We start from the raw sequence: 15,509 nt of genomic DNA, 5'->3' as shown, positions 1-15,509 counted from the left end.
CACACACACACACACACACACACACACACACCTACACACACACACACACACACCTACACACACACACACCTACACACACACACACACACACACAGACACACACACACACACACAAACACACACACACACACACAAACTCCCCTACTGAGACAGAACAACCAAGTGCATATGCCTGCCATAGACATAATACTGAGAAAACATGTGCTGAGCTGAAATGCTGCATACAACACTAACTTTCCCCCCCGCTGCTTGGAAAAAATATTCCCAACGGTCGAGCATATGTGCACATATAGATGAAAGGTGATTGATTGAAGATTCTTATAAACGAGTTTCTACAGTTTCTTCTGTTTCTTTGTTCAGCTCACTGAGGGATGAAACTCTGAAGTAATGTGAGCAGTGGTAAGTGGTGCAAATTGTTCAGCCTCTCTGTGTGCTGAGAATCAAAGTACGAGAGGCTGAAGGGTTTATTGCCCCCAGGGTGTCTGTTGCCACGGACAGTGTGTAAGGGAAGAAATGGGGCCCTCAGTAAATCTGGAGCTTTCACACTTTTCAGAATGAATGGAACACACACAAATAATCACAAGAATCACATTTTCGTAAGCAGACAAAGACTCTCTTTCGCATTCACACACACACACACACACACACACACACACACACACACACACACACACACACACACACACACACACACACACACACACACACACACACACACACACACAGAGAGACACACACACACACACACACACACACACACACACACACACACACACACACACACACACACAGAGAGAGAGAGAGAGTCTCTATCATCAACTCAGACAAAGATGTACTTTGCTGGATGCACACTTTGCTCTTACAGCCTCACCTACTGTTCTGTGCACACATCTTACCTGTGGTTTCGACCGCACTGCCGGCACTGCCGGTCTGTCCGTGCACACCGTGGGCCAGGCTCAGGGCCAGCATCGCCATGGAAAGCAGAGTAATCATCTTCTCTTGTGTGTGGTTTTCTTTAGTCTGGTTTGTTTTCTTCCAGGGGCCTCTTCTCTGGAAAGGAGAAGAAAAAAAACAATTGTGGACAGAGATCTTTCTTTCTTTTTTCTTTAAAAAAAAAAAAGGTGCTCAAAGGCTCAAACCTCAAGTTCCTCTCACTGTCTGTGTCTGTCTCACTTTCTTTCTGCCTTTTCCCTTTCTTTTGTGTTTGCCAGCGGACTTCAGTAGCAGGCAGGCAGGCGGGCGGTAGGCAGGCAGCAGAAGAGCGTGGTGCCAAGTGGGGGAAGTTTGGGCTCCTCACAGGTCCACACAAGAGCCTTTTTATTGAAGCCCTGCGCGTCTCAGGCCACTCCCCCCCTCCTCCCTGAGAGCCGAGAAAGAGAGAAAAAGAGGAGAGCATCACTACGGACCATGGTGCAAAGGAGCCGGACCCTATACCACAAAAAAAAAAGAGTAATTTAAAGGGGGGAAAAAAAGAAAGGATAAGACCCAGAGCCCTCCCCAGCTGTCGGTGGAAATGTCCCTTGGGCTGTCTTTGCAGGGGAAAGAGAGAGAGACAGAGAGAGAGCGAGTTTGTGTGTGTTTGTGTATATATGTGTGTATGTGTGTGTGTGTGTGTGTGTGTGTGTGTGTGTGTGTGTGTGTGTGTGTGTGTACCCCCTCATGTGTCCAAGGCTCTTGCTGTTCCTCCTTTGTCATGTTTTTCAAAGGTTCATAGGTGGTCACAAAATGAGTTACATGACTCTTAGTAATGAAAAAGGGAGATTTAGTGGTGATGGATACTTTATAATGATGGTGAGGATGGTTATCAATGCCATGTGCTGTGGTAAAGTGGATGTGCCTTTTGTTGTCACATGTTTAACGATAAGGGCTGTAGTTACATTTAGACAAGAGTGAATGGAACCATTTCATCTCTACAAATTGATCATCTTGGCTGAAAACTTCATTGTCCATTTGTCTGGTAGTCCTACTACATGGTATGACTGAACACATTAACACAAAAGTTGGTAGATTGATGGTGTGGCCAAGCTGTTTTTGGCCAAAACATCATAGATCAAACATGTTATTATCAGGCTATCTACTATACACAAGCCCACTCAACACCCCCGTATGACTTCAAACTTCCCCTTTGTCTCTTCTAGAAGTTTCTCTTCCTTCCTGTCTCTCTAATTGCTTTCCCAAGTCTTCCTTCAGAAGCCTGGCCTCTAATCGATGAGTGGAAACCAAATCTGAGATAATGCCCACTTCATGTTGGAGGCTCCTTCTCAGGGCCTTAATTTGGGGCCCTCCAATTATAACCAGCAGCCTTGAGTCACTGATAGCACAGACAGGGTGATAAGGAGGTGGCTGAGGTCATGTGTGGTCCCACCGGGATATTTTTACAAGCTTGTCAGGAGCATGAGTGACAGGAGCTAAGAGAGGGCACAGACTTTAGAAGGAACTCTGTCTGTCTTTCTCTCTCTCTCCCTATGGCACACACACACTCTCTTTCTCACACACACACACACAAATACACACACACACACACACACAAATACACACACACTAGACACACACACCCACACCCAAACACACAAAAACTCTGTCTGTCTTTCTCTCTCTCTCCCTATGGCACACACACACACAAATACACAGACACACACACTAGACATACACACCCACACCCACAAAAACGCCACACACACACACACACACACACACACACACACACACACACACACACACACACACACACACACACACACACACACACACACACACGCATGCACAGATGGTCTTCAGAGGCCCCAGACACATGGTTGCTACAGCTGAGGAAACTCTGCCTCTTTATTACTGTATGAGAGGGGTGGAGGGGTGAAGAGGGGGGGCACTCTGAGCTGTGACGACACCCAATCCTCACTGGGCCTCTCAATGTATGGAAGCCTAACCCGAGTCATACTCCCCACACCCAAATGCTTTAGTCCAGCGCAGAACACATTAATTACAAATTAAAGAGACTGTGAGTCACCAGTGACAGGAAAAAAAATGACTAAGGTTTTGGGGCTCTATAGAAAGCCTACCTTTCATTTTCTCCCAAGCCAAAGGTGTGGGATTGAGTCATATGAAAATACGGCAGGAGCCTGACATGAACTTTCACTGCATGTTTTCCTTTCACAAATTGACACAGGATGCTATAAGACCTCATAGCACTTTCTCTTGAGCAACGAGGGGCTTATGTTCCATATGTCCATGACCAATATGAAGCCGAGGGTGGAGGTTACAGAGCACGAGTGGAGTAAGTAACCATGGGCCCCGGACATATGAAAGGACACACTGTGAAAATGTGCCTTCACTCAATAATTAGATTAACACCATCGGACGAACACCATATTCCCTGGTTAATGAGACAGAAGAATTATGTTGGTAAAACACAGCTGGCATAATATCAAAAGTGTAGAGGTGAAGAGTATCATGACACACGTGGAAAAGAAATCAGATGAATTGCCTCAACAAAGTTTTAGGTACTGGATGATCTGCAGAGGCTGTACATTTGCTCTCAGGAACAGGATTTCACAAATAGGCAATGTTTTTCTTGCTAGAGATGTACATTGTGTTTTTGTGCAGTGTTCTTAAATATGTTTCTGATTGTAAGTCCAGATTTCTGGACTGTGAAACAGATAGTTTATAACCCAATCAGCTGGAGATGGCAGTTCCACAGTGGTATGTCTACAAGCCTATGGCTTCTTGCCACAGTACACTTTCTTTATTTTCCAAGGCATATATAACTTTTCCAGTTCGCTTGAGTTCACTAGCTTTTAAGGACACTACTTGGGACATAATCTGTAGCAGAACCCTATTTAAGACCCTGCAAACCAACGGAATAGGTGGTAGGCTTTAGCCTATAGCTCACTCTCATCAGCAACACCTGATACCTCCTGGGGCTCGGCTTTGAGTCTAAAACAGAGACTAGGGCTAGCTTTACACGACAACGATCTGAACACAAACCGCAAAAGTGGCGTTGCGTTCCCACTTTTTATTTTGCGTTTAGACGAGCGACTTTGGGTGGAAATCTGCATGCACACGGGGACGCAAAAATGTGTGAAACTTGATGTAGTATGCATGCCAGGTGGCTAGGTGGTACTGTGAAGCACTGTCATACAACAACACCAAGAGCGCGCGCATGCGTTGAAACGTCCTTCTACTTCTCTCCTTAGCGCGAAATCGAAATTCGGAAAACCAAAGCATGGCAGCAATCCGACATGTTAATTTCCTGTATGTGTGGCCATTAAAATAATGTTGAATCTGACGTTTGTTGGTGTTTGGATGTACTGCACATGGGTATGACGTCAACGCGTAGGCAAGGATAGCCAGCGTGAGCAGCTCAGAGCACACTTTTGCGTTTTCAACCCTTTAGACGGGAACGTGACGGTGGAGCGTTTTTAAGATTTCCACTCTGGAGGGTGGGTTCATTTCTTTGCGTTTTCAAGCCCCAAAAACGCTGTCGCCGTCTAAACGAAAGGCACATCTGATAAAATATTTTGTCGTTTTCACCCGGGAGCGTTGTCGTGTAAAGCCACCCTAGATTTACCTCTGCCCATTGGTCCACATCTAGGAAGTTAATGATAAGATAGCCATTCTTCATTCACAATGTTATCAGATTCTGGTTTTGTTCAGCTACATTAACTGCTCTACCTCAGGACGGCCAGCAGCTGTAGTATTGCTAAAAATTCTGTGTTGCCATGGACAAAGATGGCAGTCAGTTACATCAGAGAAACCATGGAAAGAAGTATGTCAGACGCTGGTGAATAAAGAAAAAAAAACATATGGTGGGAACACAGAAATAGGGCAATGAGGGTGTGGTAAAGGGGCTCTACCTTGGCCCCTACCCAAGATGTTAGTTCCCATTAGTTCCACCTTTGTTAATGGCGACATGGGTAAGTTCTCTCTGGGGGCTTCCTGTGTAAGTTATATTGAGGCCTTTGTTCCCTCCACATGCAGTTTCTCCAGACTTTACTGAATCAGTCTCTCCTAATGTCCTCAGGTTGAAGGAACCATGGAAATATATACACAATATCTAACACTTCTATCAGGGTTTCGATATACATGAAGAAGACATTTACTATGATATTTATGATGTTTTCAGTGAATACATTCTTAATGTATAATAGTACCAATATCTGTTTAGGAATCTAGACATCTGGGATAATAGTACTATTGTGAACACGGGCTGAATAGTTCACCAGCCAGATGCACATCATAGCATTTTTCCAGTCTGCAGCCCATATAAGCAGATATCTGTCTTTAATAGAACAGACAGGCTCTTTTGTAATTTTCAAGCTTGCATTCATTGAGCTAAGTAAGCTGGGAGACATTTGAACTAACAACTCCCATGACAGCCCATTGGCTGGAAGCAAGGCTGGCGAAAAACAGTTGAAGCAGAAGAAAATCCCTGTGCGACATCCAGGACTCGAACGGTTAATTTGTGTTTATGCACCCATTGCTCGGGATAAGCATTGACAATCTTCCCCCCTGATTTGATATGCAACGCTGTGCTTTGTAATGGGAATCGCTCCAAAGCAAACGGTTGAGCCCGTCTCTTTGGCGGCTCAGCTGTGGATGCTGCAGTGGAAAGTTTTCATCACAAAAAAGCGAACTGGCTTGCCGTCTGCGTGCATATGCTCCATATGTACGCACGCCCATTTTGTGTGCGGCACTGACCATATGTATACATTACATGGGCGTGTGCACAGTATGTGCAAATGTGTCGGTGATGGCGTATGAGTCACTGGAGGGAGGCATATTAGGGAGTGAGAGAGTGTTTCGGTGTTGGGGCCCAGGGATGGGGGTGCAAATTGTATGTACTCACAATCGTATGGAGCGTCTGGGAGCCTTGGTCTTTTGGCGTCCCACCCAGAACCCCCTTCCCCATGTCTGCTGCGTCAGGGCCAAGTGTCTGGGGTCCGTGAGCACATTAACAGCTGGCCCCTGCTTTCCATATCACATGGAGGGGCTACGCTTCCTGCTCCTGGCAGGGTGGTACGATTCCCATCAATGTATGGTTGTTCCCTGGGCCACTGCCACCAAGACTGTGGGATGACGGCCAACGTACAAACCCCCCCTCACACCACACACCACCCCCACCTACCCTTTGGAAAGCTCACATGAGGATCACTTGCTCTTAAGAAATGAACCCTTAACCCGAGTCCCAGTTGAAGTGTCACAGGTTGAACCACCAGGTCGTGGCCTTTGTTGCACATGTTTGCATCATATTCAAATGATTAAAAAATAAATAAATAAATAAAAACATTTAGGAAGCAAGGTGGTGATTATTGCCAGAGAGGCAATAAAGGGAAAAGGGAGGATGATTACAGTTGCAAGTCAATTCTCCCCAGAGAACGGGAGCACTTGGCGCTATCGAATCGAGATGTAAGAGAGAAGAGAGGGGAAATCACTGATGGAAGTAACTGGCTGGACGTCTTCTCTACATCTGGAGGGAACAAAGAGACAGACTCTTTCACATGATCTCAATATCAACTTATCTCTCCATCTGATCTTTATTACATGTTTGGAAAACAGACTTTTCTTGCTTTTGATTTTTTTTTTTAAATCTTTTTGCTCTGGGCAGAGTAATGCCATATGTGACGTCAGGTCCTTGCTCTCTGCCACCCTTGATGCCAATCACTATCTCTGCCAACTCCATGTCACTACACAAAGACACAAAGTCAAAATGGACAACAATTATGGTCTAGCACATGTGTGCGCATATGTGGATTTCCGATCTGGGATGGCTAGTAGGGTATTACAGCTGTGAAGGCCCTTTAGGATTAAGCACATTACTCATGTATATCCCAGCAGTGCCACAGTCAAATTGCCCCAGGGTTGTACTGAACAAAGAAAGCGAGAGAGAGGGTGGAACGAGAAAGAGAGAGACACAGTTTATTCTAAACTTTTAGATGAAAGGTTTCAATTTCTTGTCCTTCAAGCAACAATAAGGAGTTATGTTCTGAAAAAAGCAAGCAACGTATCTAAAAGGCATGCAAAAGCCTTGCAAACACCACCAACAGCCCAGTTGGCACTGATAGAAGTTTGTCAACACACTAACTGGTGTCTTTTGGCAGTATAGCTGGCAATGTCTTGCTGTGAAAGCTTTTCTTCCATATTTGCAGGGTGTTCGATACCAGAACACAGAACTACATAGGGCAATTGATTGCACACATCCTGAACTTGTGTTGTATGCATTTGACATATTTCCGTGTTATATTCCCTTGGCCATCGGTCGACCTAAGAAAAAAGCGGCTTATCTCACTCTCACATAATTATAAAAATACTATCTATCGCTCGTCAGAGCCAGCAGGCACTGCGAGACGGTATTAGAGCCGGCAGCCTCTGTGGAGTAAAGCAGCAGATAAGAAAGTTGTCTTTGGGCCAATAACGTGCTACCAAGGTCTTAACCGCAATCCAGAACCCCTGTGTCCAATACTTCTTTCTTTCCTCACAACACCCCTGTGTTGGTCTATAGGTCATGGGGACGCAGAGGGAGTGGGTTACATCAAAGAAGAAAACAACCTCTTGACTTGACCTTATTGCTTTTGTTAATAAACATTTGACAGTGTTATAACTAGGGATGCTCCGATACCGATACCGGTATCGGGTATTGGGCCGGTACTTCATTAAAATACTTGCGAATGCTGATGCGAAGCCCCAATACCACTCAACAGTATTTCACTACATCAAACTGGTCGCTCTATGCGGACACAAAATGTGATTTGTTGTCCTACCTGACTTTAAAGTCTAAGGGGAGACAATGAGCCTGAAGCTTGGAGATTCTGTCCAAAAGCTTGTGTGTGTGAAAGTAGGCTACGAAAGGAGTATAGTAAGTAGGAGTAAGTATATATATATATATATGTAATAGCTAATCCTACCCTAACCCTGAAGTACAATTGCTACATATTATATATATATTACATATATATAATATGTAGCAATTGTACTTCAGGGTTAGGGTAGGATTAGCTATTTTACCCTAAAATTACAGCTTTAAAAAAATTGGGGCGCTACAATGACGTTTAATATGGAGAATGGCCTCTGTGCCATTGTTATACCAGGGTCCATAGGCATATTACTGCATTGTGGAAGGTTTCTAGGAGCCGCCTGGGAACCACTCTCTGCCGTACTAGTAGGTACTAGTAGGGAACTTATTTGCCGTCCTGCTTTGTCTTGTGTTGCACTAGCTTGATGTTTGACTGTGTTAAGAAAGCTGTTGACTCACTAGTTTGTCATATTGTCAAAAGCAAATTTCAACAGGTTTCGCTAGGTTTAGCCGCTATTATCTCGTTAGCGATTAGCAATTCCGCCATCGTGCTGCTTTAACGGCAGTGTTGTTTTTGGCAGGCATTTTAGATTTAGTTTTAGTCTTAGTCTTTTTGACGAAATGCTTCTTAGTTTTAGTCCCATTTAAGTCATTTCTATCTTTGAAAGTTTTAGTCTAGTTTTAGTCCGACGAAAACTCCAAAGGTTTTAGTCTAGTTTTAGTCCGACGAAAACTCAAAAGGTTTTAGTCAAAAATCAAATATACATAAGATGCGTGTATTTATTTAATAGGCCAATACATTTATCATAATGAAGCACACTGATACTGATCTAACTTTCAAAAGGAGGGGAACACAATGTGGCTCCTAGTGCAATTCTACTAAAATATGAGGGGTTGGGGAACAGTAATTATTCTGCCCTAGCAATTACGTGCATGTAAGGCGTAGACAGATAGACAACAATCCAGAGGGTGTATGATGTTCAGGTCTTTACTTTCTGATGCTCTCATTCCCAATGTATTTATTGTAAAACTATAAAACAAACACAAACACAGCAAATTACCATATGTCCAATTTATCCCGTTCAACATGTTTCGTGAATAAGAAGCTAGTCACCAGACACGTTAGTTAGCTTAACAGTTGAAAATAGCTATCCCTCCCAACCAAAGGCAAACTACGCTAATTATGAATTGATTTAATTAAATTAACCCTCTTATTAATTACTGCACACCGCACATAACACATCCCACAAACATTACATTTCAACTTACGGACGTTCCACTCCAAAGGTCGGACGATTTGACAGCTTCCATGCAGCTCTTTGAACACGTTAAAATAACTGACTGTAACTGAATTCTCGCGGGGGAGACGTAACAAATGCACTCAAGGTGCAATACCGGAATGCACCAGTAGGTGTCCTTCTCGGACAACAAATTATGTTAACAAACATATTAATAAATATCAAGTCAGAACACTCTTTTTACGACCACCCGCACCCGGCACATGTTTTGAAACTTTGTTCGTCCACTCACTAACAATGTAGTCTCGTCTAGTTCTCGTCTGACGAAAATGTCTACATTTTTCGTCACATTTTAGTCTTTATATGGCTTTGGTGACGTTCGTCTTAGTCTCATTTTCGTCATGGAAAAAAGGGGTCTGACGACGTCATTTTCGTTTTCGTCTTGCCTGACGAAAACAACACTGTTTAACGGAAGCCATGTCAGCGATTTGGGCTCATTTTAAGATGAATAACGACGACAGTAGTAAGGCACAGTGTAAGATCTGCACTGCTGCGGTTTTGAGGGAAAGCACTTTGTTTAACACAAGCAATTTGATTAAACATCTGAAGACGCACCATAAGTACACAGAGTTCACTAATGCTAGTGGGGCAAGACCGAAGCAACCAACCCTAACTGACGTCTTGCAAAAGAAAAAAACGCCCGTACAAACACACACACACACACAGAGAGAGAGAGAGATCGGGGTAGAGAGAAACGCTTGTAGTGCCACATAGGTTAAGTGATTGATCTTTAGATCCTTTTGTAACTGAAATGTGCTAATCCAGTAATAGTTTTTGTTCACTTTTTTTAAGTAGACTGTGTTGTTAACTATGCAGCAAATTGAATTGCCTTTATCTGGTTATATTTGCATTTTGTCTAATGTGATGACATTGTCTCTTTTTTGTTAAAACCAGAAAGCTCTGTTTATTTTTGGTTTTGGATAGCCTTCAATTTTGTACTGTATAGGTTTGACATAATCTGCAGAGGATAAAATAAAATTTGCCTCCAAATTAATTGCACTTTCTTGGAGACCAAATCTAAAAATATCCGTATCTGTATTCGGTATCGACAAGTACACAAATAAAAATACTCGTACTCGTATCGGTTTGTAAAAAAGTGGTATTGGTGCATCCCTAGTTATAACTTTTAATGACATCATAATGACAAGCCCAAATTGTACCACTGTATTTGAAGGCAATGGCATTATTCATGGCACTGTTATAAAATCATTTGACAGTGTAATAAAACTTAATAACATCTTCATAAGTCAAATTGTACCGTAGTTGATGTCAAGGAAAGTCATGACACTGTAAGGAAAGCATTTGACAGTGGGATAACACTAAATCACATATTAATGAGCTGTCTAAATTGTACCACTGTAGTTGAGATCAAAGGAAAATGTGACACATTTATAATACTCTCATGGCAGCCAATGTCCATGTCTTCCTGCCATGGTGTGTTATGTTGTTTTGGTTGATGAAGTTGTCATGAGACAATTGACAGTTTACGTCGTCCCAAACAATGTCAACTTTGTATACAATTACATAATAAAGCGATTGACACTTAATGTCTTATGTACTCTTCTACCCAATCAACTCAATCAAGGTTCACAACCTGGAAGGCAAAGGATCACATGGGATCTCTGGGGAACCTTGCTGCCACCACGTCCTTGTTAAATGTATTCCCATAACACTTTGCAAGAACATTTCAAATCATCAATCTTTGCTGTAAGTCTTGCTAAAAGTGTTCATATGTATTGGCTTATGTTAGTTGTTCTTAGAAACCAATAGAATTTGGGAGATGGGTTGTGTCTTGTGAATAGTCTGTTGTTTCTGGTGAATCCCTGATGAAACGCCAAAGATGGAGAAAGTAAAGACTTGGGAAGCCGTCTGGCAGTGAGAACTGTTTATTTAAAATGTCAAAGGTTAGCAAAGCTAAGCACACAACAATGTCTCTGCAATGTGATGTTTGTAGAATTTCCAATGCACAGTGCAGTAAGGTCAGTTTGTACAGGTCCTGATAACTGAGAATACTCTTCGTATCGTAACAGGATTCTGTAACTCTTAAAGGGCTACAGAATAAACATACTGACACAATGGCATAAAAGATAAGCAACCGGTGTTCATCCAAGGGGATGCTTTTAGGGAGTAATGGTGTTGGCTAAGGCTCTGGACCTTTTGGCAGGAGAGGATAACTTGGGTGAACTTGGGGGAAAGTTTTTTAATGAATGTGTGGAGGTCTCTGATGTTGGTGTATTTGATGTAAATGTATTATTGTTCTGTGGGGGGAGGGATTGTGGGATTGTTACGTTTGGGGGTGTAACACTCTAGCCTGGCCATTACCAGCCTGTGACTCCATTTCTTTCCGTCAGTCAGTCTGGCAAAACCCCATGCATTTTCGTTTCCGAGATGGGCGGGTGCTTAGCTGAGGTTTAAAATCATTGGAGTTCCCTTAACCAATCAGCAACGTTTGGTAAGCATTCGGTCTCCACCAGTCTCTCCATTACTAACGGGGCCATCTGGTAGATTAAACTCTTCCCAAAGCCAGTTGGGAGAAGAGCTACGACGTCCTTTCCAATCATAAAACTTACAAGACAATCCTCTTGTTCTACTTTTAATTTTCTGATGTTCTCGAGAGTTGAGACAATGCTGGTAAACTACAAACTCCGCTGAACTACATGCACCTCGGCAAGGCGAGTTTTGCGAGAGCTGATTGGTGCGGTTGTAGGGTGAAGCCTGGAAACGATGTTAGGCAGAGCTGGGCCAGACTACGTATGAGCTTGAAATCAAATCAGGCGGAAATACGTAGGCTGGTGTCACCAGGCTAGTAACACTCCCCTACTTTCCCACTATCTCTCTATCCATGTCTACATAGCTCTCGCTCTTCCCCACAGTCTGTCTCTATCTTTTTTTTTCTTCCTCCTAGCACACTGACTCTCTCAATAATCCCCATTTCTCTCTCTCATGTCGATCCGAGCCGCGCCCTCTTACCGAGCCTCTACTATGTCATCGGGGTGCTGGAACAGAGTCTGTGTATCACTCCCAGAAATGAGAGTGCTTCCCATCATTGTTATAAAAGCCTGAGCTCAGTTATTAAACCTCTGACGAAAATGCACGCAATCATGTCATAGACACCATGGACAGACTTCAGTTCAGGGTGGGTTGTTTTGCCAAAACAATGTATTAGAAAAGCATTTGTCTCGCACAGTGAACCCTTGCTGAATCACTGAAAATGTTCAGTTTTGACTAATGCGTAACTGCTGAATAACTGCTCTTTTCTAGTTGGAGTGGGGAAACAGTATTGTACTGTGGAGGAAAAGTAACCGTCATGTAATCTGAACATCTGAAAAAAAAGATGGGGTGTAGGTTGGAAAATACCTTACAGATGCATGTGAAAAATACATCATGAGTTTATTGATTTAGGCATATGTAGTAAAATTAAGACATTTCTCCAGGGAAAAGTCAATGAATCCAGCAGAGCAGCACTTTCAGTCAAGTGTACAGGCAATGCAAAGTTGGCCATTTTCCCCAAAGTTGTCAAGACCAAGAAAAGCGTGTTTGTGTTTCATGTCTGGGGATTTCATGCATATAGAACAATCAACAATCCCAATCAATGACGGACCTCACATTTACCATATATTGACTTTATGCAAACATTGTGCAATGGTGCAATCAGAGGGAGTGCAAAAAGACAGGGTTCAGATTTACCAGATGTGAAAACTTCATCACCACCACGGCACAATGAACACAAATGCGTGCTGGCATGCACTCACAGCTGTGCTGTAATTCAATTTGGGATTTTCCCCGCATTACGACAGCCTTAACGTATATAACTGAACACAGAAGCCCATGTTAATGTCACAGCTACCACGCTACCGCTCCCGCCGCCCATGAGCTGTGCCCTTGTAAAAACCTTGCGGGGGTCAGGCAGGTCAGTAGTCAGGTTTGACCTAGCGATGTGGATGAAAGGCGAGGGGGCACCAGTAGATCCTCCCCCGGGCACATGCCATCGTTCATCATCATGTGGAACTTGCTTTTTCTTCCATTCCATAAACCAGAGGCTTCTTGAGTATCACACCCAATTTGCAAGGGTACCACTCAAGGGACACATTACTGTGTGTGAGTACAATTCATCATGGGCTCTTCTGGTTCATTTTAAGAGTTGAAACATGGACCCTGCAAGGCTCAAAAACAGATGCTGTTGGGTGGTGAACGTTTAACTGATAACAGATACAGCTGCTCTGTTGATGTGAAAGGAACTTCGGTTAGTAAGCAGAGAAATTAATTGACATGTAGACTGAGGCATATGACAAGCATTTTGAGAGTTTAGTGGTCTATAGCGTTCCCTTGGCATGTCAAAGAACCACCCACACAGTTGCAATGACAGCACTGAGAAGACCCATCCGCAGGACACATCAGTACACATTTCGAAATAGTCCATCTTGAGTGTGTCACTGGATTGAAAGTCACTGGATTGAAAGTATACAGCATATCCAAAATGGAGTTGTCAGAGATTCCTTTCAAAGACTTTGAAAGATGCGCTAACCCTTTTGTAATCACCCCAATCATGTTTTCTATTGCCCAGCGGCCAATCAAAAAATGATTTACAATTACTCCCGCATTAATCTGCAATAGCATGTTACGTCCCCAAAAGAACACATCATCTGCTCTTGATGAAAAACAGTTGCTGAGTTAGCGTAGCAAAGTTCCAGTGTCAAATGACATCACTCACACTTGCAGGTCTGTCTCTTCTAATGGTGGAGCATTGAATAAACACAGTGAGCTCCCAAACCTACACGTTGGAATAGGAAAGGGTCTGGAATCACTCCGTGGGTCTGATGCCATGGTAACGGGTATCAAACGAATATGTGCGCTGTGACATGGGGAGAGGTATTACTAAACGTCTGAGTCAGCCTTTCCATGACTTTAAGAGGATCTTAAGACATGCCTGGCAGGGGAAGAACTGGGTGCTGACTGACTCTGTGCAGCTACTGTTTTGACCATGCAAACATGGTAAACGGGCAATAGGTTGGTTGGATGGTTGCCATGATAGGGACACTGGAAAAAAAGGTAATGTAGCATTATTTCGTCCAAGAAACATCAAAAGTCCGCAGAAATCCCATTCTGTGTCTCTGTGGAAAAGTACATTCTGTCAAGGTATTTGGAAAGGGTTGTTTTTTTTCTTCAATATGGTCCTATAAGTCAAACCTTTTCTTCAGTGCACAGTAGGGATGAACATTAAAATATTCCCTGCCGATAGGCTGACAATTCAAACCACAAAAATGTGGACTACCCACACGTTTGGCCTAAGCAGTTAGCAGATAGAGTGCCATCAAAACTAGAGGGCTGAAAAAAAAACTCCCAATTCAAGAATTTATGTATTATCTTCAAACACCCCTGTGGTTCAACTTAACAGACCATTTAGCAGCGCTAAGGGGAACCCAGAGGGGTGCGTGTTGCGGGACACGTGCAGCCGGTGCTGGGGTGGGATGACAGGTCAGGGAGTGTCTCCATGACCCATTGGCCTATAGCGACCCATTGGGGAGCGGCGAGGCCGTAGGGGGAGATCAGCTGCACTCCAAAAGAGGGAAGGGAGGGAGGAAGTCAGGATGGGGATGTTCAGCTGAGCTGACACAAGGGAGATGATGGAGGAAGGGTCAGGCAGGCTCACTGGATGGATGGCCCAGGATTTATTTTTTTTCCCAGGCAGATGTGTTTTTTCATAATTGAAGCCGTAAAATGTAATGATGTAAGGGCTGGAGTTATCTTTTCTTGCCAGGGCCGCGGGCAAAGTTTACGGAGCCACCTGGATTCCTTAGCCAAGAACCAAGAGACTGCATAACAACCAAACCATGTCAATTGTTTTATTTGATTCTTTTTTTACCCCCTCTTACCTTTCACTGCCAGCGCAACATGCCCAGTGCGAAGATGGAAATGATCACAGTTGCCACTTTCAATGGTGAACAGTTACATTTCTAAGTCTAAACACCATTGCAAGATGCTTCCAGATTGAGCCACTTGCAGACGTTGATGAAATGGGAGAGTGGGGACCACAGACAGCCAAGAACATCATGTTCCGGATCAGGGAACTTGAAACCCTATTTCTCATATAAATCCATGACAAGATTATGCTTCACATATCAATACCACATGGCTTGCTCAACTTAATCTAATATACTGCTCTGTACATTGTGCTGGCCAAGTCCCAAAGTTTCACCCCCTTGGGATAAAAAAAAAGATTGGCAGGTGAAGATAAAAAAATAAAGTCTAGGAAAAAGTCACTAGGAAATTAACTCATTATCACATTGGCTGCAATGGGGGATGAGAAAATAAACTTCAAAACTTTGCACAAGGATAGGGTTACTAAGATCATTGATTCATCAGCAGGTATCTTCCTCTTCTGCCTCCTTTCTTTCAAGGGGATCTTTTTTTTCACTTGTGCAAAC

General features: G+C 43.4%; 1 protein-coding gene across 3 annotated transcripts in view; it reads right to left on the bottom strand.

Annotated features, from left to right (window-relative positions):
- hapln1a (hyaluronan and proteoglycan link protein 1a) overlaps nt 1-15,509 on the bottom strand; it is a 38,390-nt gene that overhangs the window by 9,237 nt on the left and 13,644 nt on the right. For 2 of the 3 annotated variants that reach the window (XM_080852903.1, XM_080852905.1), the window contains exons 2-3: nt 1,140-1,360; nt 897-1,050 (exon numbers count right to left, since the gene is read on the bottom strand). In XM_080852903.1, coding sequence (XP_080709029.1) covers nt 897-993 — 97 coding nt within the window. In that variant the 5' untranslated portion in view covers nt 994-1,050; nt 1,140-1,360. Of the gene's footprint in view, nt 1-896; nt 1,361-15,509 lie in introns of all 3 variants that reach the window. The other variant, XM_080852904.1, reaches the window with a different exon arrangement.

This window comes from Sprattus sprattus (genome assembly GCF_963457725.1).
Source record: "Sprattus sprattus genome assembly, chromosome: 15".
Lineage (NCBI taxonomy): Eukaryota > Metazoa > Chordata > Actinopteri > Clupeiformes > Clupeidae > Sprattus > Sprattus sprattus.
The sequence above is the reverse complement of the archived record's forward strand: the minus strand, read 5'-3'. Positions and strand labels throughout refer to the sequence as shown.